The 24962-nt window shown below is 45.9% G+C and overlaps 1 protein-coding gene across 3 annotated transcripts in view; it reads left to right on the top strand.

The window, feature by feature from the left end:
* Positions 1-5885: 5885 nt before the first annotated feature.
* Positions 5886-24962, top strand: part of SCUBE2 (signal peptide, CUB domain and EGF like domain containing 2) — an 84391-nt gene continuing 65314 nt past the window's right edge. Inside the window, exons 1-4 of one of the 3 annotated variants that reach the window (XM_073545182.1) lie at positions 5886-7759; positions 12264-12386; positions 16916-17041; positions 19042-19176. In XM_073545182.1, coding sequence (XP_073401283.1) covers positions 7684-7759; positions 12264-12386; positions 16916-17041; positions 19042-19176 — 460 coding nt within the window. In that variant the 5' untranslated portion in view covers positions 5886-7683. The remainder of the gene's footprint in view (positions 7760-12263; positions 12387-16915; positions 17042-19041; positions 19177-24962) is intronic. The other 2 variants (XM_073545180.1, XM_073545181.1) reach the window with 2 other exon arrangements.

A 24962-nucleotide genomic window follows, 5' to 3' on the forward strand; every position in this document is an offset into this window, starting at 1 on the left:
TCCACCTAATGAGCAGAGTGCTGGAGGGGACACATGCTCAATCAATAGAAATATCTTTCTGCCTGCTTGTCAGGGATGTAGCAAACTTGCAGTACAGAGCTATGTAGCTGTGGAGACGAAACCTGCAGGGGAACCAAGAAGGGACTATACTGTCAGCTGCCAGAAGAAGCTGGAGACTGATAATGTGGCAGAACTTTTGTTTTAGTTACAGCAGAGTTGAGAATATCCTCATGGCTGATAACATAAAGTTATCGGGTTAACCTTAGTAGGTTACAGATATTTCCTGATTTATGACTGCTCTCGGTGTATTCTTCCCCAGGCCTCACTGCTGCACTGGCGCTGGTCTCTTGGCCCCTGGTCCTTCTGCTCTCTCCCTAGAGAACTATGACCTAGAGATGCTGCACATCTGCTAGAAGAGTTGTCCACAATCCCACGTCTACCTTTATATCAGCATGGGAAAGTCACAGTCCAGCTACATGACGGGAGGAGATGCGTGTTCCCGGGAGCCTTGCGCAATGTATGGGGTAGGCCAGAGTCTGAGGCACAGATATGTCATGCGCAAATACACAGAGGGCCAAAATTAAAAGTCCAGCCTGGATACTTATTAAAAGAATGTCTACAATTGAGCAAGTTTTTCCTTAACAAATATAGCATTTAACTTTTTTACTGTATATAGAAGCAAACTTAAAGGAGTCTTCCCCCCAAACAAAGCACATTATAATTAATTCATCTTGGCCTATTGAAATAATATATGTTCTGTAACCGCAGTAAAAGCATATGGCCCAATGGCCTCCTCACACATGGTATGATGACCCTACTGTACCCCAACTCCCTCAATGCTCCCAACAAGGAATGGTGACCTCCATCACAGTGTGATTCTCCAAATGTAATCCCCACACAGCCCTCCATACAGTATAATGGCCACACAACTGCTCCATAGAGTATAATGGCCACACAAGTGCTCCATACAGATAATGGGCCCCACATAGTGCTCCATACAGTATAATGGGCCCAACATAGTGCTCCATACAGTATAATGGGCCCCATATAGCGTTCCATACAGTATAATGGGTCCCACATAGTGCTCCATACAGTATAATGGGCCCCACATAGTGCTCCATACAGTATAATGGGCCCAACATAGTGCTCCATACAGTATAATGGGCCCCACATAGCGTTCCATACAGTATAATGGGACCCACATAGTGCTCCATACAGTATAATGGGCCCAATATAGTGCTCCATACAGTATAATGGGCCCAAAATAGTGCTCCATACAGTATAATGGGCCCCATATAGCGTTCCATACAGTATAATGGGCCCCATATAGCGTTCCATACAGTATAATGGGCCCCACATAGTGCTCCATACAGTATAATGGCCCCCACATAGTGCTCCATACAGTATAATGGCCCCAACATAGTGCTCCATACAGTATAATAGGCCCCACATAGCATTCCATACAGTATAATGGGACCCACATAGTGCTCCATACAGTATAATGGGCCCAATATAGTGCTCCATACAGTATAATGGGCCCAACATAGTGCTCCATACAGTATAATGGGCCCCATATAGCGTTCCATACTGTATAATGGGCCCCACATAGTGCTCCATACAGTATAATGGGCCCAACATAGTGCTCCATACAGTATAATGGGCCCCACATAGTGCTCCATACAGTATAATGGGCCCAACATAGTGCTCCATACAGTATAATGGGCCCCACATAGCGTTCCATACAGTATAATGGGACCCACATAGTGCTCCATACAGTATAATGGGCCCAATATAGTGCTCCATACAGTATAATGGGCCCAAAATAGTGCTCCATACAGTATAATGGGCCCCATATAGCGTTCCATACAGTATAATGGGCCCCATATAGCGTTCCATACAGTATAATGGGCCCCACATAGTGCTACATACAGTATAATGGCCCCCACATAGTGCTCCATACAGTATAATGGGCCCAACATAGTGCTCCATACAGTATAATAGGCCCCACATAGCGTTCCATACAGTATAATGGGACCCACATAGTGCTCCATACAGTATAATGGGCCCAATATAGTGCTCCATACAGTATAATGGGCCCAACATAGTGCTCCATACAGTATAATGGGCCCCATATAGCGTTCCATACTGTATAATGGGCCCCACATAGTGCTCCATACAGTATAATGGGCCCAACATAGTGCTCCATACAGTATAATGGGCTCAACACAGTGCTCCATACTGTATAATGGGCCCCACATAGCGTTCCATACAGTATAATGGGCTTCACATAATGCTCCATACAGTATAATGGGCCCAACATAGTGCTCAATACAGTATAATGGCCCGACAAAGTGCTCCATACAGTATGACAGGCCCAACGTAGTGCTCTATACAGTATAATGGGCCCCACATAATGCTCCGTACAGTATAATGGGCCCCACAAAATGCTCCATACAATATAATAAGCCCAACATAGTGCTCCATACAGTATAATGGGCCCCACATACTGCTCCATTCAGTATAATGGGCCCAGCATAGTGCTCTATACAGTATAATGGGCCCCACATGATGTTCCATACAGTGTAATGGGCTCCATACAATATAATGGGCCCAGCAAAGTGCTCCATACAGTATAATGGTACCCACATAGTGCTCCATACAGTATAATGGGCCCCATATAGCGTTCCATACAGTATAATGGGCCCCACATAGTGCTCCATACAGTATAATGGGCCCAACAAAGTGCTCCATACAGTATAAAGTGCCCAACATAGTGCTCCATACAGTATAATGGGCCCCACATAGCGTTCCATACAGTATAATGGGCTTCACATAATGCTCCATACAGTATAATGGCCCGACAAAGTGCTCCATACAGTATGACAGGCCCAACATAGTGCTCCTATACAGTATAATGGGCCCCACAAAATGCTCCATACAATATAATGAGCCCAACATAGTGGTCCATACAGTATAATGGGCCCCACATAGTGCTCCATACAGTATAATGGGCCCAACATAGTGCTCTATACAGTATAATAGGCCCCACATGATGTTCCATTCAGTGTAATGGGCTCCATACAATATAATGGTCCCAGCAAAGTGCTCCATTCAGTATAATGGGACCCACATAGTGCTCAATACAGTATAATAGGCCCCACATTAAAAAAAAATACCTCTACCCGTTCTCCCATTGCTCCGGTCTCTTCGTGGTGTGTCCAGGTCCTCTAGACATCTCGATACAGCGGGCACGTTGTAATGATGTAATGACATCATCTCATCTGCTGAGCTCTAGAATCTGTAATATGATTGTTGTCTGAGGCTCTATAACCTGTAATGTGACAAGGTCTGAGGCTCTAGAGCCTGTAATATGACGAGCTCTGTGGCTCTAGAATTTGTACGATGACGAGGTATGAGGCTCTAGAGCCTATAATATGATGAGGTCTGAGGCTCTAGAACCTGTAATATGGCAAGGTCTGAGGCTCTAGTACCTATAATATGGCAAGGTCCGAGGCTCTAGTACCTGTAATACGACAGAGGCATGTTGCTCTAGAGCCTGTAATATAACTGAAGTCTGAGGTTCTAGTACCTGTAAAATAAGCAAAGTATGTGGCTTTAGAACCAGGGCCGGCCCGAACATATAGGCGAACTAGGCGGCCGCCTAGGGCACTGACCCAAAGGGGGCGCCAGAGAAAAAATAGAAAAAATTATAAAAAATATTTTCAAAAGGCAAAAAGTTTTAGGGATGGAAAGAAAAGTGTACATATTTAAGGGCAATTATGACGCAAGAGAGGTTGGTTGGGTTGGCAACAATTTCGATAGAATCTGAAGTTGCTAAACAAATTAATCTCGGTGACTTAGTGTCATCCTTTTAAAAAAAAAAAGGCAAGGTAACAAAAATTTTAATTACCTATGGTCGTTTTTGTTTTGTGTTATTGATTACTTTGTATATATTTGTCCTATACAACTTCTCAGAAGATTAAAGAGTTAGGAGAGAGTTAATTAATCATTGTTGTTGTGGTTTATTTTGCTCCTAAATTTATATCCCAAGTTTTCATCTACTGCCAAGAATAGTAGGGGCGCAACAAAATAGTTTCGCCTAGGGCGCCGTAATCTCTCGGGCCGGCCCTGTTTAGAACCTGTAGCTCTAGAACCTGTAATCTGATTATTGTCTGAGGTTCTATCACCTGTAATATGACTGAGGTATGTGACTCTAAAACTTGTAATATGACCAATGTCTTAGGCTTTAGAACCTGTAATCTGATTACTGTCTGATGCTCTAGAACCTGTAATCTGATTATTGTCTGATGCTCTAGAACCTGTAATCTGATTATTGGTTGATGCTCTAGAACCTGTAATCTATTGTCCGATACTCTAGCACCTGTTATCTGATTATTGTCTGATGCTCTAGAACCTGTAATATGATTATCGGCTGAGGCTCTAGCACCTGTAATATGACTGAGGTATGTGACTCTAAAACCTGTAATATGACCAACGTCTGACGCTCTAGAACCTGTAATCTGATTATTGTCTCATGCTCTAGATCTTGTAATCTGACTATTGTCTGATACTCTAGAACCTGTAATGTGACTGGGATCTTGGATATATAATATTGCACAAACCTGTAGCAGTGATTCCTACTTTGACAGAGATTTCTTTAAACTTGTTTTCTCTGGAAAAATATTTTCAGATGAGCTAAAACCACAGCCGAGACTTTCAGAGCCAGAGATTTATAACGGCCATAGAATGGACAAAGGTGGATTTACAAACCGCTGCGAATTGATGAAAAGACTGCGTCCACTTCACCATGAACCAGTCACTGCTGTGGTGGCCGCCATAATGGATTCAACATTATTTTTTACCTTTTTTAGAACACAAAATATAGAAACTTCAATTTCTTGAAACAAGAAAAGTATTTTCTTCTAGAAATGTTCACGGTCAGGAGGATGTGATTTGCGTCACATTCTTCGATTTGTTGTCACCCCGAAGCCCCTACATAGGTGGTGAGCTGCGAGCGGATGGAGCCCGGTCAGATTGGCTCCGCGGTGTCACGTGGCCGCTGCGTTACCCGTGGAACGTCTCCAGTAGATCCGGTGTGACTTTCCCTACGACATCTGAGGTTACGTAAGAGTCTACATTGGGATTGATGAATTTGTAACTTTTCGACGACTCTCAGATTCCAGTAACGAGTATATGGCGGCGATCGATCGGGATGTCACGGTGTGGTTGAGTTTGTGCCAGCCCGCTGATCGCCAGGCGCGTACACGACAAAACTCTTTGAACCATTTCAAGTAACAGATTTATCGCTGCAGATTTAATTCAGGAATGTAATAAAAAAAAATGGAAATTTCCGATCGAGGAGCTTTTCCCGTTTCTGATTTTGCCACCACAGCCGCGGTGACCATTTAGCGTGTTCGTTTTGGTGGCGTTTCTTCTGGTTTGGACGCATAGTGGGGAGCAGCGGCGGTGCCCCCCAAGGTTCAGGTGATGCCATGAACTGGGGGAAGGGGCACCTCTTTAACTCTCTGTAGACTGGACCTGGGGCAGATGGAATACACAAGACTCTGCGACAGGAGGGTGTGAAGTGGGTGTAAGGTGTGCACAGGGAGGGGGCTACAGGGAGGCTGAGAGTTAACCTCTGCATGCCAAGTGCAGCTAAGGTGAGGGGGAGGACTACAAATGCCAGCCTTCCCAGCAACCTACCAGGACATGTTGGGACCTGTAGTTCCCCTGGCTTCAGGCACTGTGGATGGGTCAGGGGCTGGGGGTGGGGGCAGAAGAGGAGGGAGAAAGGTGCCGATGGGGCAGACACAGCAGGACCGGGGGGAGGGAGGAGAGGAGAGGAGAGGAGGGGCGGCCGGATCATCTCCAGCAGCTCCGGGCTCAGACACCGAGGAGAGCGCGGGGCAGGAGCGCAGCCAAGGGGCAGCCGGAGAGGAGACGGTCTGTACGGGGGCAGCAGAGCGAGCGAGGGGTCTGCGGGAGAGGGGAAGGGGGCAACATAGTAACACTGGGGTCTGCGGGAGAGGAGAAGGGGGCAACATAGTAACACAGGGGTCTGCGGGAGAGGAGAAGGGGGCAACATAGTAATACAGGAGAGAAGGGGGCATCAGAGCAAGCGAGGGGTCTGCGGGAGAGGAGAAGGGGGCAACATAGTAACACAGGGGTCTGCGGGAGAGGAGAAGGGGGCAACATAGTAACACTGGGGTCTGCGGGAGAGGAGAAGGGGGCAACATAGTAACACTGGGGTCTGCGGGAGAGGAGAAGGGGGCAACATAGTAACACTGGGGTCTGCGGGAGAGGAGAAGGGGGCAACATAGTAACACAGGGGTCTGCGGGAGAGGAGAAGGGGGCAACATAGTAATACAGGAGAGAAGGGGGCATCAGAGCAAGCGAGGGGTCTGCGGGAGAGGAGAAGGGGGCAACATAGTAATACAGGAGAGAAGGGGGCATCAGAGCAAGCGAGGGGTCTGCGGGAGAGGAGAAGGGGGCAACATAGTAACACTGGGGTCTGCGGGAGAGGAGAAGGGGGCATCAGAGCAAGCGAGGGGTCTGCGGGAGAGGAGAAGGGGGCAACATAGTAACACAGGGGTGTACAGGGGCAACAGAGCAAGAAAGGGGTCTGCAGGAGAGAAGGAGGCAACAGAGGTGTCTGCAGGAGAGGAGAAGGGGGCAATATAGTAACACAGGGGTCTGCAGGGGCAACAGAGCAAGAGAGGGGTCTGCAGGAGAGGAGGCAACAGAGGGGTCTGCAGGAGAGGAGGCAACAGAGGGGTCTGCAGGAGAGGAGGCAACAGAGGGGTCTGCAGGAGACGAGAAGGGGGCAACAGAGGGGTCTGCAGGAGACGAGAAGGGGGCAACATAGTAAGAAAGGGGTCTGCAGGAGAGAAGGAGGCAACAGAGGGGTCTGCAGGAGAGGAAAAGGGGGCAACAGAGGGGTCTGCAGGAGAGAAGGGGGCAACAGAGGGGTCTGCAGGAGAGAAAGAACAACAGTAAGATATGGGTCTGCAGGAGAGGAGAAGGGGGTAACATAGCAAGAGAGGGGTCTGCAGGAGAGGGGAAGGGGGCAATATAGTAAGAGAGGGGTCTGCAGGAGAGGGGAAGGGGCAACATAGCAAGAGAGGGGTCTGCAGGAGAAGGGAAGGGGGAAGTATAGTAAGAGAGGTCTACAGGAGAGAAGGGGGCAACAAAGTAAGAGAGGGGTCTGCAGAAGAGGAGAAAGGGCAATATAGTAAGACAGGGGTCTGCAGTAGAGGAGAAAGGGCAACATAGTAAGACAGGGGTCTGCAGAAGAGGAGAAGAGGCAACATAGTAAGAGAGGGGTCTGCAGTAGAAGAGAAGGGGCAACATAGTAACAGATGGGTCTGTTTGAGGAATGAAGGAAAACAAACAAAATCAAAAAAGGAAGAAGGGGCAGGAGAAAAGTCAGGAATAGAGAAGAGTCACTTTAAAGGGAAAGAGAACCGCAGAATGGTTGGTGTCAGTGTTTAAAGTGTTTGGGACAAGAGCGAAGCACAGGGAAAGTTAGTTCTCTACAAAGTGAATAGCTATATCACACACAGTTGAGGAGCCTCAGGATTGGGGTAGGCAGCAGCTCCTCAGAGGAGGGACACAGGGCGGAGCTAAGTGATAGAGGGCTAAAGATCCTGTGTGGGGCTGGAGGAGCGCCCCCTAGCTGTCACTATGAGGCCCCTCCAATTGTTGCTACTGTTGCTCCCTTTCTGCGCTTCATCTCATCCCGCAAGTCGGACACACAGTGGTGAGTACCCCCTTCTCTTACACCTCCTTACAGTGGTCCCTGGGTGACATCCGCACCTCTCAGCCATGCATTATGTCCATGTGGTTCCTGCACTGATGTGATCTGTGCTTCTTTTGAAATGTATTTTGTGGCATTTCATAAGAAGCGTCTAATTCTGAGTATTTACTAGAAATAATTTCCATTGGATGCAGAAAGGGATGAAAATGACGCAGAGGTGTGAACGTGGAGCTCAGTGTGGTGAAGTGGCTCCATGACTGGGCACCATGTATCCAGGCAGCGTCCTGCTCTTGTAGATGTCCAGATTTCTGTTCTAGTGGAGCGATGGTATCAATACCAGGAATGCAGAGAATTTATTTACTGACGTCATTTTTATTTGGTGACATTGACCCCGTGACGTGGGAGAGAGATTATAGGGCGCCCCCATTGTCTTGCCTGGTATGTGTCGCCTGCCGCCATCATGTAATAACCCATCATTATCAGATAGTGAAAGTTCTGCAACTCTCTTACAGACTTTGTATTTAGGGATTTGAAGCTCCCGTGCTTGCTGTCAGTGAATGGAAACATTCCTGTCTACTTTCTGGAAGTAGTCCTGCTGACACAGCTGAGGGTCTGCTGCAGTCGTTTCCAGTCTCGATAATCCTCATGGCCCCTGGAAATGATGTGTGGGACTACAAATTCAAGCGTGACCTATCTGGATTGTTTTGGCTTGTTTTTCTGGTTTTTTTTTCCAGTGATGTTTAACCCCTGCTCTGCTGCAGGGAAGCCTGCTCGCAGTATAACTACAACCACCAGCATGACCCACTGACATAGACTGGGTTTGGGTTTATTCCTTGGTACAACGGATACCATCCAACTACAACTCTCAGTGGAACGTTTCAGGACTTGCTGTAATTGTAGTATTTAGTCAATTCCATTTAAAGGTCCCTGTGGCTACATGGGGCATCTACAGGACCCCTTATTAAAAGACAAACAGAAGTGAGCATCTGCATCTGCCCCCAATCACCCCCAGAACCTCTGAGGAAACATTTGGGGGGGTGATGTGTGAATGTACTGTCCTGGATTGACCTTTCCAAACAGCTGTGTGGAATTTCATGGGTTAAACCAGTAGTGCTGTGACACAAGATGTCTGCATAGTCCTGACCCCTGGAGCTTCACTCACCCAGCACTATGTACATATCCCTCTTCCAGTCATATTGGTTGTCACCCTTCTTTCCCAGTGTCAGATACATAGGATGATATAGATAGAAGAGGCCCCTGTGCGAGGCTCTGGAGCATGATCTGAAAGGGCAGGGGGCAGTGTGATGGTGGGATATGGTATGTGGGTATCGTGCAGTAATTTATATATGAGGTCCTTAGCAAAATACGCAGCAGAACTGTGAATACAACTCTGCATGTGGATAGAGTGTAAAATATGATGTAACTTCAGAATTGTGAATGCAGCTCTGGATGAGGATGTGTAACTTCAGAATTGGGAATGCAGCTCTGGATGAGGATGTGTAACTTCAGAATTGGGAATGCAGCTCTGGATGAGGATGTGTAACTTCAGAATTGGGAATGCAGCTCTGGATGAGGATGTGTAACTTCAGAATTGGGAATGCAGCTCTGGATATGATTGGATTATAAACTATGATGTAACAAATATGAACCTAGCACTCAACTTAAAGGTATTTGTGAGGCGGTTTATTGTAGTACACGAAAAAAGACGTTTCTGTCAATGTGACCTTCTTCAGTTACGTGTGGTATATAGATTGTGTCCATGGCCGGTGGACACCGCATCTTGAGGCACGTTTTCCCCTCTCCTATATACCGACAAGCTCATTACCTTAGAGAGATCATTCTCCTCAATGCCTAAAGCACCATCGTCCTTTCTGATAGATGCCTATAAGCTCTACACAATCTATATACCACACGTAACTGAAGAAGGTCACATTGACAGAAACGTCTTTTTTTGTGTACTACAATAAACCGCCTTGCAAATACCTTTAAGTTGAGTGCTAGGTTCATATTTGTTGCTTTAACGGTTTGGGAACCTAACCTTACCACCATCTTGAGTTGTGCTCACGGTGTTCTTTCTATAAACTATGATGTGACTGAGGAATTAGGATTACAGCTCTGGATGTGACTGGAGTGTAAAATGTGAGGTAACGGCAGTTCCAGGAATGCAGCTCTGGATATGATCCAACAGTAACCTTGTGAATGCATTTCTGGTTATCAGCTGACAGCAGAATTATGCATGCAGCTCTGGATATGGAGTTAAATATGATGTAACTTCAGAATTGCAAATGAAGCTCTAGATGTGACTGAGGATATTATTTGATGTAATGGCAGAATAGTGAATTCAGCCATGGATGTGACAGAAGTGTAAAATTTGGTGCAACGGCAGAAATATGAATGCAGCTCTGGATGTGACAAGAGTATGAAATATGATGTAATGGTAGAATTATGAATGCAGCTCTGGATGTGACAAGAGTTTGAAATATGATGTCATGGTAGAATTATGACCGGAATGTAAAATATGATGTAAGAGGGGTGTTCGCAGGTTACGGATGTGATCGCGGTGGTCTGTCCCCTGGTCTTTTTTTCCCCCGTTTCCACATGACGACCAGTATCTCTCCCCCATTAATGCTCACAATGCTCCTAGTATCCCGCTCGCTGTGACCTGATACGTGACCCTCAGCCAACAGATCCATCTCTTACATGGAGGGGTTTTTTGCCAAGTTCAGCTTTCCAGTCAAGTTCCCTGGTGGCAGACGCTTCATTCATGGGATGTAGTCAGTTCAGTATTTCATGTGGGAGTGAGCGAGCCCAAGAGAAGTCACAGGTACGGGCCATCACTGTGTGACTGAGGATGTGGGCTGTAGGCCTACATGTCCCAGCAAGGCTATCCTGTCAATTCATGCAGGTAGGATCAGTGCTGCCATAGAGTGATGCTGGCCATGTGTGGTATTGCACCTGTGGAAACTGCCAAGCGGCAAAAAATGCAGCACAATTGCGGAGTCTGATGAAACCTATGGATGCAGTGAGAGCGAGGAGAGTCCCGGGCGCAAGGCACAAGTGTGGTGTGAATAGAGGCGAAGCGATGAAGAGAGCCACCACTCAGCTTTCCTGGAGTCCTGAACCACGGCGTCCCCAGCTACCTGCTAATATGGCGGTGGCTTATAGAATACATGTCTCGCGCTCGTCTCTGCCGCTCTTAGTTGTGGACATGATGGCGGCCCTGGATTGGGAGAGTTGGAGAACAGCCGACCTGTGAAATACTGACAGAAAGCAGAGGCCGAACATTACCTCCCAGGGAGGAGAGCGGCCATGATAATGAGCCATGGAAGGCAGACCGAGCTCAGATGAGAAATAATTACACAGCCATGATAAGTCACCGATATGAGCCGCTGTCCGGCGTCCACTCACCTCCTCGGGTGACGCAGCCGCCATGTGTGGCATCAGTCGATTCATGAAAATAAACACCGAAACAAAATATGGAAGATTGGTCTGAGGAGACAGCCAATCACATTTCAGCTCTTAATTGTAGTGGAAAATAGGAAATGAAACAAGTGTTCTGATTGGATTCTTTGAGATTGGGTGTCAGTAACAGAAAGGAATACTGTCCATAGCTACCAATCACATCACTGCTTTTATATACCCAGCTTTAAACCACACAGCCAATCAAATCACTGCTTCTATATAGTCCTAGGTTTTAGCAGCCAACTACATCACTGCTTTTTTAATCACGTGTGGCGCTGTAAAAATGAAAGCTGAAAGCTGATTGGTTGCTATGGGTAGCGTCCTTAAACCCTTTATGTAGTGACAAAATGGCGTCATATTTAATGAAAAAGAAGCAATCAATGTACATTAATGTTCTGAATGTCGTCTCCACAGTCACTGTGCGTCCACTGGAGACCTTGTTCCCCGCATCAAGTGAATTCTCTGCTTTCATCAATCATAAGGAAATAAAATGTGTTTTGACCACGCTTCCAGTTTCCCACTTTGCAGGAGCTGCTTCTCCTCAGCTTGGCTTTTTTACCATGGCACTACTTTATCTGCCATGGCGTGCACGTTCCCACAAATATGGGGACTGAGTGTACAGCCTGTAAGGGCCGCGTTCACACGGCGCGCTCACATCGCAATGTCTGGCAGCTGTTCCCTTACAGAACCGCGTCAGTATCCCGACGCTCTGTCCATAAACCATGACTGCTGCTCGCTGTGCCCACGGGAGGCGCGCCTGCCAGCCGTCCGCCCCAGCCATGGCGAGAGTCATGCCAGCGATGGCCGTGTGCCCTGCTGGCCAGATACATGCGCGGCCCGGCATCAGGATATCTCTGGGATCCTGCTCTTTCTTCCAGGAGATTTTTTGGTGCAGCTGGATTCCTGTCCTCGGATTATATAACAGCGTTTCCTCAGCAATTAATCTATATATTATATCAGCGTATGTTGCCGCCATTGCGTTTAGTATTATACATACTGGAGTGGAATAATGGCAGTTAACCCCTTCATTCCTCTCTCTCTACAGGTGTTGACGAGTGCGCCCTTGGCACAGATGACTGCCACATCGACGCCATATGCCAGGACACGCCAACATCATACAAGTGTCTGTGCAAGGCAGGATTTACAGGGGAAGGCACAGCGTGTGAAGGTGAGGGCTCTCGTAGACTACCTCTGAATGTCCGCCTCCTGTGAAGGTTCGCTCTGCCGGCACCGTTACAGTCTATGGCCCCGTTGGCGCGTATTTGTCCGGATGCCATTTTGCGGAGGATTCGGATGTACGCCCCAACGGGACCAGCGAACGTGTCCCTAAATGCAATGTGAAGGCATCCATAGGATAAGGCCAGGGCTCCACACAACCTAAAGATCAGACCTGTCTCATTACTTCAGTACAGTTGTGTTTCAGCACGTGGCGTAATGCCACAGCCACTGCTGCCAACAAAAAAAGATATGGACTCCTTCAAGATCGGGTGATTTTTCTTTATTTTTCACCAGCCTTTCTCCAAGGGCCACAATTCATCTTTCCATGGACGTAGGCCTTGTTTTCTACTTGGATCAGGGGTGGATTAAAGGTAGCCAGGGCCCCGGACTGTTCAGACTCTGTGGACCCCCGGTAAAGCAGCAGGGTCATGCGACGGGGTCATCATTATTATTATTATGGAGCCTCCACACCGCTGCCTTCATAGGAATTACAAGGCAGAAAGTACTTAGAGGTGAACTTCAGCCCCAAAGACCAGTGAGCAGCACCTGTGCTCCGCTGACCCCCCCAATCACTTACTGATGGATTATCCCAAGTCCTAAGGAAAGCGAAGCGAGTTTTCCGATCTCTCCCACATTCCATCATATTGGTCACCCTGTGGGGGCGGCTGAGAGCACACACAGTAGGTGATGATGTATCACTGTCCTGTCACAGCCATGCTCCATGCACAGTGCCATGAGACCTGTCACCCGGCCCGCCCCCTGACGGGCTCTCACCTTGACAGAGTCCACCGGATACATGACTGTGTGCACCAGAATCCCAGCCACAGCTCCGGCCGTCATGTGCGTCAGCGGAGAGACTCCCTCCGGTAAGCTCTCGTATTCGTCACCTTCGCCCGGCAAGGCGGGAACTCCCTCCCTTACTTCCATTGAGAGACCCGGGCTCCGTAGCTTCATGGAGTTGACAGACATCGGAGAACAGACCCCTCCCCATAAGTGTAGCGAGCAGGCCAAGCTCTGCCCGCCAACTGAAGCCAAACCTCTCCTCTCCAGCCTACTTGTTTTCACGTGACGTCATGCAGAGGGCGGGGCTACCTGTTGGCCCGCTGTCCTTGTCCTCTCTCTACCTTGGAGACCGGAGTGATGGGCGTTCCTGATTGGCTCTTGTAAAGTTACTAACTTTTTACTCTTGCCACGCCCACTCTGGTAAGGGCACAAGTGTGTCACGTGAGTGCTGCCTCAAGCGCAGTCGCTAATCACCAGCGCAACCCAGGCCAATCGCCAGTACAGTCACTAATCGCCGGCACGACCCAGGCCAATCGCCAGCACAGTCACTAATCACCAGCGCAGTCACTAATCGCCGGCACGACCCAGGCCTATCACCAGCACAGTCACTAATCGCCGACACGACCCAGGCCTATCACCAGCACAGTCACTAATCGCCGGCACGACCCAGGCCTATCACCAGCACAGTCACTAATCGTCGGCACGACCCAGGCCTATCACCAGCACAGTCACTAATCGCCGGCACGACCCAGGCCTATCACCAGCACAGTCACTAATCGCCGGCACGACCCAGGCCTATCACCAGCACAGTCACTAATCGCCGGCACGACCCAGGCCTATCACCAGCACAGTCACTAATCGCCGGCACGACCCAGGCCTATCACCAGCACAGTCAATAATCACCAGCGCAACCCAGGCCAATCGCCAGCACAGTCACTAATCGCCGGCACGACCCAGGCCTATCACCAGCACAGTCACTAATCGCCGGCACGACCCAGGCCTATCACCAGCACTGTCACTAATCGCCGGCACGACCCAGGCCTATCACCAGCACAGTCACTAATCGCCGGCACGACCCAGGCCAATCGCCAGCACAGTCACTAATCAGGAGCACAGGTGACAGCCCCCTACTGCCCATGTACAGGAGCGGCGCCCAGGTGTACACTCCCGTACTTGCCCTCACCTTCTGCCTGCCGGTTCATCAGGATGGTGTCACTGGAGTCGCTGCCCTCAGAGCTGTCCTGCACCTGCAGCCTCCTCCAGTGTCTCAGGCTCTCCCCTCCCTCATCTTCCACATCAGCGCACAGGCCTGGCCAGCTCAGCAGCTGCTCTCCCCGGCACCTCTCACACTTACCGCGCCTGTCACTGCCCGCTGAGCCTCCAGTGAATGCCGGCTCTGGTCACCCTGTCCCGGGCGGCGCCGTCCTCTCCGCATTCCCAGTGCCGGTGGCGGATTATAATGAGGTCATTTCACAGGACTGGTGGCCCCCCCACACCACTGGGCCCTGGGCTACCGCCCAGATTGACCTCATTATAATCCGCCACTGACTTGGATATAGTTTTGTATGACACCAATCATTTTCCTGTATAATGTGCCGGAAAAATTAAAAGTGCAGCAAAATAATGAAAACTGATCCAATTCTGCCATTTTTTCTTCTTTGCAGGTTGGGATGGGGGGAGTTGTTGTTTTTACAGTGGTCAGTGTGCGGTAAAAATGACCTGGTAATGTGATTCTTCAGGTCAGTACAATTACAGCAATAGCAAACTTGTAGTATTATTATTTTATTTAGCAGCTAAAATAATTGTCAGGACTTTTTGGTTTGTGACTGTTTTCTGAGAGCCCTTATGCTTTGATCTTATTGTGGCTGGAGCTGGGCGAGGGCTTGTTTTTTGCGTGGCGAGCTGTAGTTTTTATAATACACCATTTGAGTGTCCATATGACGATTTGATCACTTTTTATTTGACGGCAATCAATTTTCTTTTCTACACGGTGTTTACAGCGCAGGCTAATTAATCTATATTTTCATATATTGCACGCTTACCGATACAGAGATATTGGACATGTAATTTTTTTTATTTGAATATTTTTAAACTGGGAAAAGCAGGAGGGTGGATCAATTTTTTTTCATTTATGTATTTATAAATTCATTTTTCTTCTTGCTTAAATTTTTATTCCTCATAGGAGATTTGATTTTGAAAATCAGTTGTTCTGTACCTGGTAATTCCACGGTATTGAGCCATATAGTGGAAATGACAATCTCCAAGCTTGCAACAACCATTGCTGAAAGCTGATGAGTGCCGCGGCACTAGCCCTCGCAGGGATCAGAGGGACTCCAGTTGCTGCTATTGCAGGCAGGCGCTGGCTGTGGAGCTATTGCAGGCAGACGCTGGCTGTGGAGCTATTGCAGGAAGATGCTGACTGTGGAGCTATTGCAGGCAGGTGCTGGCTGTGGAGCTATTGCAGGCAGGCGCTGGCTGTGGAGCTATTGCAGGCAGGCGCTGGCTGTGGAGCTATTGCAGGCAGGCGCTGGCTGTGGAGCTATTGCAGGCAGGCGCTGGCTGTGGAGCTATTGCAGGCAGGCGCTGGCTGTGGAGCTATTGCACGCAGGCGCTGGCTGTGGAGCTATTGCAGGCAGGCGCTGGCTGTGGAGCTATTGCAGGCAGGCGCTGGCTGTGGAGCTATTGCAGGCAGGCGCTGGCTGTGGAGCTATTGCAGGCAGGCGCTGGCTGTGGAGCTATTGCAGGCAGGCGCTGGCTGTGGAGCTATTGCAGGCAGGCGCTGGCTGTGGAGCTATTGCAGGCAGACGCTGGCTGTGGAGCTATTGCAGGCAGACGCTGGCTGTGGAGCTATTGCAGGCAGACGCTGGCTGTGGAGCTATTGCAGGCAGGCGCTGGCTGTGGAGCTATTGCAGGCAGGCGCTGGCTGTGGAGCTATTGCAGGCAGGCGCTGGCTGTGGAGCTATTGCAGGCAGGCGCTGGCTGTGGAGCTATTGCAGGCAGACGCTGGCTGTGGAGCTATTGCAGGCAGACGCTGGCTGTGGAGCTATTGCAGGCAGGCGCTGGCTGTGGAGCTATTGCAGGCAGGCGCTGGCTGTGGAGCTATTGCAGGCAGGCGCTGGCTGTGGAGCTATTGCAGGCAGACGCTGGCTGTGGAGCTATTGCAGGCAGGCGCTGGCTGTGGAGCTATTGCAGGCAGGCGCTGGCTGTGGAGTACAGATGCTGTTGCTGGATATGGCACAGACTTCCTGCAGTCACTGGATGACATCACATTTCTGTGCTCTTGTTTTTTTTTTTTTTTTTATAGAAACCTACTTTATGATAAGTCCTGGATATATAAGGGTGGAGTTCACTTACTTTCTTCTGACCTTTCTTTAATCATATGCACTTAATGCACAATAAACATGTAAAGGGTCCTGTAGGAAGCTGAATAGGGTGCGGTGCAGAACCACACTTGTGGGTTTAACCCTCACGGGCAGCGCTGGGTCGCCTCATCAATCAGCTGCTCTGTCACTTGGTGCAATGCTCACTCGGCAGCCACTTCAGCTGCAAGAGAAGAGCAACAAAAACACTTGATTTGCAAGACAATCCAGCTCTTAAAGGGCCGGCGAGAGTGTTCACTTGTGTCACTGAGCTGTGAATGCCTTTTCTGCAGGAGCTGAGCATCCATCATAATCACTTGTGTTCTTTATCCTACAGACATTGATGAATGCGATAACGAGTACAATGGAGACTGCGTCCACGAGTGTACGAACATTCCTGGTAACTACCGCTGCACTTGCTACGATGGATTTCAGTTGGCTCACGATGGGCATAACTGCCTGGGTAAGATTTGATAGACTTGCGCGGGTGTGATTAGGATACGCTGACTTATAGTGACCGAAGGAGTCATCACAAGGATCGGTGGTGGTCTGGGGTCTGGAGACCTTTTTTCTGCCAATTTAAAAAAAAAAAAAAATCTGCAACAAAATGGCATGTGTGAAAGCATCCTTATAGACTCCTTCACTTTGTTAAAACTAGTGGCACATTCATACTCCATCCCACAGACCAACTCCTGTCCTGCTCACTAGCTGAGGGTCTGCTTCAATGTGTCCCTTAACATAGCAGAAAAATCTATAATTGGCCTGATTTTCTTTTTTTTTTTTATGGAACCAAATAGGAAAAACTGAACCATAACTCATAGAATCATAGAATCGTAGAGTTGGAAGGGACCTCCTGGGCCATCTGGTCCAACCCCCTGCTCAAAGCAGGATTCGCTAAATCATCCCAGTCAGATGTCTGTCCAGCCTCTGTTTGAAGACTTCCATTGAAGGAGAACTCACCACTTCTCGTGGCAGCCTGTTCCACTCATTGATCACTCTAACTGTCAAAAAGTTTTTTCTAATATCTAATCTGTGTCTCCTCCCATTCAGTTTCATCCCATTGCTTCTAGTCTTTCCTTGTGCAAATGAGAATAAAGTTGATCCTTCTACAATGTGACAGCCCTTTAGATATTTGTAGACAGCTATTAAGTCTCCTCTCAGTCTTCTCTTTTGCAAACTAAACATTCCCAAATCCTGCAACCTTTCCTCATAAGACAGGGTTTGCAGACCGGTCACCATTCTGGTCGCTCTTTTCTGAACTTGCTCCAGTTTGTTGATGTCTTTTTTAAAATGTGGTGCCCAAAACTGGACACAATATTCCAGATGAGGTCTGACCAAAGAGGAGTAGAGGGAAATAATGACTTCACGTGATCTAGACTGTATGCTTCTGTTAATACATCCTAGAATTGCATTTGCCTTTTTTGCTGCTGCATCACACTGTTGACTCATATTCAGTCTGTGATCTATTAGTATACCCAAGTCTTTTTCACATGTGCTGTCACTTAGCCCTATTCCTCCCATTCTATATATGCTTTTTTCATTTTTATTGCCCAGATGTAGTACTTTGCATTTCTCCCTGTTAAAAACCATTCTGTTAGTTGCTGCCCACTTCTCCAGTTTACTCACCTTTTAAATTCCTGCTGGTGTGTGTTAACCTCCTTGAAATAATGATGTGCTTACTAAGTGACCGCTGCAGCCAATCACTTGTTTCAACCATTATCATATTTGCAAGGCAAGTAAACGCTGACTGATGGACACAACAGTGGCATCTAATCGGTGGGCCCTGACAACCCCTTTAAATATTACTCAGTTCAGCTTGAAAATCTTCACCAAAAACTACACTGAAACCAATGTGTTACTTGCAGATCAAACCACTTATTTCACAAATTGCTTTTCACTGAATGAAACTGCAGTAAAAATGTGTCATTTAATAAATGGGGCACGCTGCAGCTTTTGTAACCCTTGCTTAATTCCTGAAAAATATATTTGATTGGACTCTCTAGGAAGGAAAGTGTTATAATGACACACAGCAACAATGGCGAAAACAAATATATTGTTTTCATTCACTGACAGCAAGTAGAGGTCTTGTAAATGGATCTGATCTATAAGGCCACGTTCAGTATTTTACATCAGGAGAGGAAAATTAGAGGAAAAGTCTAATAGAGACATGTCACCACTTCTGTATTTATTACCCTCTTGGTTTTGGCTGCCAAATACTGATGGAAAATACTGACCAAATACTGAGCATGTGAACGTGGCCTTATGCTGATGGAGCATGGAGGGTCCTGGGCAGCTGGGAGTCCATCGTGCTCCATGTGATTGGTGGAAGGATGAGATGTGATGAAGGAATGGTGAATGGCCACAACGTACAGATGGACACGATCATTTAAAAAAAAACCAGAGTACCGGTCTACACAAAGCCGACACCTGTATACACTGATGATTTTCTGTACACTTTACTAGATGTGGACGAGTGCAGGTCAAACAATGGGGGCTGTCAGCAGACGTGCGTCAACACCATGGGGAGTTATGAATGTCGCTGTAAAGATGGCTTCTTTCTGAGTGACAATCAGCACACGTGTATACATCGCTCTGAAGGTGAGTCACATGGCTTATGTATTAATCTTTCCAAATTTGTAAAACTATGATAGGAATATATTTTGTTTTCTCCTCCCCCCTATGTAGAAGAATATAACTACTATAATACTGCCCCTATGTACAAGAATATAACTACTATAATACTGCCCCCTATGTACAAGAATATAACTAATACTGCCCCTATGTACAAGAATATAACTACTATAATACTGCCCCCTATGTACAAGAATATAACTACTATAATACTGCCCCCTATGTACAAGAATATAACTACTATAATACTGCCCCCTATGTACAAGAATATAACTAATACTGCCACCTATGTACAAGAATATAACTACTATAATACTGCCCCCTATGTACAAGAATATAACTACTATAATACTGCTCCCTATGTACAAGAATATAACTAATACTGCCCCTATGTACAAGAATATAACTACTATAATACTGCCACCTATGTACAAGAATATAACTACTGTAATACTGCCCCCCTATGTACAAGAATATAACTACTATAATACTGCCCCCTATGTACAAGAATATAACTAATACTGCCACCTATGTACAAGAATATAACTACTATAATACTGCCCCCTATGTACAAGAATATAACTACTATAATACTGCCCCTATGTACAAGAATATAACTAATACTGCCCCTATGTACAAGAATATAACTACTATAATACTGCCACCTATGTACAAGAATATAACTACTATAATACTGCCCCCTATGTACAAGAATATAACTACTATAATACTGCCCCCTATGTACAAGAATATAACTAATACTGCCCCTATGTACAAGAATATAACTACTATAATACTGCCCCCTATGTACAAGAATATAACTACTATAATACTGCCCCCTATGTACAAGAATATAACTAATACTGCCCCTATGTACAAGAATATAACTACTATAATACTGCCACCTATGTACAAGAATATAACTACTATAATACTGCCCCCTATGTACAAGAATATAACTGCTATAATACTACCACCTATGTACAAGAATATAACTACTATAATACTGCCCCTATGTACAAGACTATAACTACTATAATACTGCCCCATATGTACAAGAATATAACTACTATAATACTGCCCCCTATGTACAAGAATATAACTAATACTGCCCCTATGCAGAAGAATATAACTACTGTAATACTCCCCCTATGTACAAGAATATAACTACTATAATACTGCCCCTATGTACAAGACTATAACTACTATAATACTGCCCCTATGTACAAGAATATAACTACTATAATACTGCCCCCTATGTACAGGAATATAACTACTATAATACTGCCCCTATGTACAGGAATATAACTACTATAATACTTCCCGCTATGTACAGGAATATAACTACTATAATACTGCTCCTATGTACAGGAATATAACTACTATAATACTGCCCCCTATGTACAAGAATATAACTACTATAATAGTGCTCCTATATACAAGAATATAACTACTATAATACTGCCCCTATGTACAGGAATATAACTACTATAATACTGCCCCCTATGTACCAGAATATAACTACTATAATACTGCCCCCTATGTACAGGAATATAACTACTATAATGCTGCTCCTATATACAAGAATATAACTACTATAATACTGCTCCTATGTACAAGAATATAACTACTATAATACTGCTCAAACCCAAATCTGCAGGTGGTCGGCATCTAGGAAATAGCGACCACAATATTGTACAGTGTCACTTGTCTTTCGCTAGGGGAACATGTTAGGGAGTCACAAAAACACTGAACTTTAGGAAGACAAAGTTTGACCAGCTTAGAGATGCCCTTACTTAATATGGGTGACTGGGACAATGTCCTCAGAAATAAGAATACAGATAATAAATGGGAAATGTGTAAGAACATCCTTAATAGGCGCTGTAAGTGGTTTATACCTTGTAGGAATAAAAGGACAAGAAATAAGAAAAACCCAATGTGGCTAAGGCCTGTTTCACACTTCCGTTTTTTCAAATCCGTCAAAATCCGTTGGTTTCCGTAAAAAAACGGATCCGCCATTTTTTTTGCAGGATCCGTTTTTTTTGTCCCATAGACTTCCATTAGTGGTTACCGCGGATCCGTCAAAAAAACGGATCCGTTTTTTTAAAAACGGATCCGTTTGCATCAGTTTCCATCAAAAAAACGGAAACGGATCCGTTTGGCGGACACAAAAACGGAAGTGTGAAACAGGCCTAAGCAAAAAAGTAAGAGGGGCAATTAACAGTAAAAAGAAAGCATTTACACTACTAAAGCAGGACGGCCCCGCTGAAGACCCAACAACTATAGGGGGAAAAATTCTTTATCTAAAAAAATAATTAAAGCTGCCAGAAAGGAAACAGAGGAGTACAAAGGAGAGTAACACTAATCCCAAGCTGTTCTTCACCTATATCAATAGTAAAAGAATCAAAAGTGAAAGTGTAGGCCCATTAAGAAATTGTGAGGAAAGTATGATTGTAGATGATGAGGAAAAAGCGAATATATTACACACCTTCCTCTCCACGGTATTCATGGTGAAAAATGAAATGCCGAGAGACCAAGATAACCCGATATTATTATTATTTATTTATATAGCACCATTGATTCCATGGTGCTGTACATGAGAAGGGGTTACATACAGATTACAGATATCACTTACAGTAAACTAGCAATCACAGACTGGTACAGAGGGGAGAGAGGACCCTGCCCTTTCGGGCTTACATTCTACAGGATGGAGGGGAAGGAGACAGTAGGTTGGTGGGTTGCAGCAGTTACGGTGTTGGTTGAGGTGAGATCACCGGTAGTGGTGAGGAGGCAGCGGGGTCATTGCAGGCTGTAGGCTTTCCTGAAGAGGTGGGTTTTCAGGTTCCGTCGGAAGGATCCGAGTGTGGTTGATAGTCGGACTTGTTGGGGCAAAGAATTCCAGAGAATAGGGGCTATTCGGGAGAAGTCTTGGAGGTGGTTGGGTGAGGAGCGAATAAGTGTGGAGGAGAGAAGGAGGTCTTGGGAGGACCGGAGATTACGTGAGGGAAGGTATCGGGAGATTAGTTCAGAGACATATGGGGAGACAGGTTAGAGATGGCCTTGTAGGGTCAGTATTAGCAATTTGAACTGGATACACTGAGGGAATGGGAGCCAGTGAAGAGATTGGCAGAGGGGAGAAGCGGAGGAGTAGCGAGGAGAGAGATGAATTAGTCGGGCGGCAGAGTTAAGGATGGACTGGAGAGGTGCGAGGGTGTTAGCAGGGAGGCCACAGAATAAGGGTTACCAATCTAACCCAAGAAGAGGTGCAAAACCGGCTAAGTAAGATTAAAATAGATAACTCCGGGTCCGGATGGCATACACCCACAAGTACTAAGAGAACTAAGTAATGTAATAAACAAACCATTATTTCTTATATTTAGAGACTCTATAGTGACGGGGTCTGTTCCACAGGACTGGCGCATAGCAAATGTGGTACCAATATTCAAAAAGGCTCTAAAAGTGACCTGGAAATTATAGGCCAGTAAGTCTAACCTCTATTGTTGGTGAGATATGTGAAGGGTTTCTGAGGGATGTTATTCTGGATTATCTCACTGAGAATAACTGTGTAATGCCATATCAGCATGGGTTTATCAGGAATCGCTCCTGTCACACCAATCTAATCAGTTTTTATGAAGAGGTAAGCTATAGACTGGACCAAGGTGAGTCATTGGATGTGGTATATCTTGATTTTTCCAAAGCGTTTGATACCGTGCCACACAAGAGGTTGGTACACAAAATGAGAATGCCGGGTCTGGGGGAAATGTGTGTAACTGGGTAAGTAACTGGCTGAGTGATAGAAAGCAGAGGGTGGTTATAAATGGTATATTCTCTAACTGGGTCTCTGTGACCAGTGGGGACCACAGGGGTCGGTGTTGGGACCTCTTCTCTTAAACATATTTATTAGCGATCTGGTAGAAGGTTTGCACTGTAAAATACGATATTTGCAGATGATACAAAACTATGTAAAGCAGTCAATACAAGAGAAGATAGTATTCTGCTACAGATGGATCTGGATAAGTTGGGAACTTGGGCCGAAAGGTGTCAGATGCAGTTTATCAATGATAAATGTAAGGTTATACACATGAGAAGAAGGAATCGATATCACCATTACACACTGAACGGTAAACCACTGGGTAAATCTGACATGGAGAAGGACTTGGGGATCCTAGTTAATGATAAACTTACCTGGAGCAGCCAGTGCCAGGCAGCGGCTGCCAAGGCAAACAGGATCATGGGGTGCATTAAAAGAGGTCTGGATACACATGATGAGAGCATTATACTGCCTCTGTACAAATCTCTGGTTAGACCGCACATGGAGTACTGTGTACAGTTTTGGGCACCGGTGCTCAGGAAGGATATAATGGAACTAGAGTGGGTGCAAAGGAGGGCAACAAAATTAATAAAGGGGATGGGGGAACTACAATATCCAGAGATATTAGCAAAATTAGGATTATTTAGTCTAGAAAGAAGACGACTGAGGGGCGATCTAATAACCATGAGAATCTCTCTCAGGCAAAACTAACAGGTCAAGGAAATTCTTATCCTCTCTTGCTGACAACTTTATCTACCAAAAGGTAGGGGAAAAAACAAGGGGAACTGCTACCTTGGATCTAATCCTTATAAACAGGGAGGAAATGGTTGAGGAGGTAAAAGTGGCTGGAACCCTAGGAGGTAGCGACCATGCTATTTTAGAATTTTGGATAACTAGAGGCGGAAGACCTGTGAAGACTCAGACGTCAAGGTTAGATTTCAGAAAGGCAGATTTTAAGGGATTCAGAAAGATAATTGGAGGGATCCAATAGCTGGATATCCTTAAAGACAAAAATGTCCAGGAAGGATGGGAAATCTTGAAAAATGAAATTCTCAAAGCACAGTTGTTAACAATTCCGAAAAGAGGGAAGAATAGGAAGCATTTAAGGAAACCAGGATGGGTGAACACAGAACTTAAGCACATGCTAAAAAGGAAGAAAAAAATGTTTATAAAATGGAAAGAGGGAGGCATATCTAAAGAAGAATATAATGCTGTCTGCAGAACCTGCAGGGCACAAATCAGATTACTAAAGCTGAAAATGAATTGAGGCTTGCAAGAGATGTCAAAAGCAATAATAAAGGATTTTGGGGATATGTCAAAAGTAAAAGAAAAGTCAAAGATGCTATAGGATTTTTACATGATGAAAATGATGAAATGGTAAGACAGGATGTTGAGAAGGCTGAACTTTTAAATTCCTATTTTGCATCTGTTTTCTCTCAGAAAGGAAATGTAACACCAACTGTTATTCACTGTCCTATTAAGGGAATAGAAGAATCCAGGATATCTATAAACAGAAAGATAGTGAGGAAACACTTAGCTAACCTAAATGAATTCAAGTCTCCAGGTCCAGATGAATTACACCCCAGAGTACTGAAGGAGATAGCAGAAGACATTTTTGAACCCCTCTCCATAATCTTTGAAAATTCTTGGAGAACAGGAGAAGTGCCAGAAGACTGGAGAAGAGCAAATGTTGTTCCTATCTTCAAAAAGGGGAAGAAGGTGGACCCAGGCAACTATAGGCCGGTGAGTCTGACTACTATACCAGGAAAGATCTTTGAACAAATTATTAAACAACATGTATGTCAGTACCTGGATAAGAATGAAGTGATCAAACAGAGTCAGCATGGGTTTGTAACTAATAAGTCATGTCAGACGAACTTAATTTCCTTCTATTACGGTATCACTGATTGGGTGGATCAAGGAAATGCTGTAGATATAGTAT

The sequence above is a fragment of the Dendrobates tinctorius genome, unplaced genomic scaffold (assembly GCF_039654945.1).
Source record: "Dendrobates tinctorius isolate UK_male_01 unplaced genomic scaffold, ASM3965494v1 ptg000142l, whole genome shotgun sequence".
Taxonomy (NCBI): domain Eukaryota; kingdom Metazoa; phylum Chordata; class Amphibia; order Anura; family Dendrobatidae; genus Dendrobates; species Dendrobates tinctorius.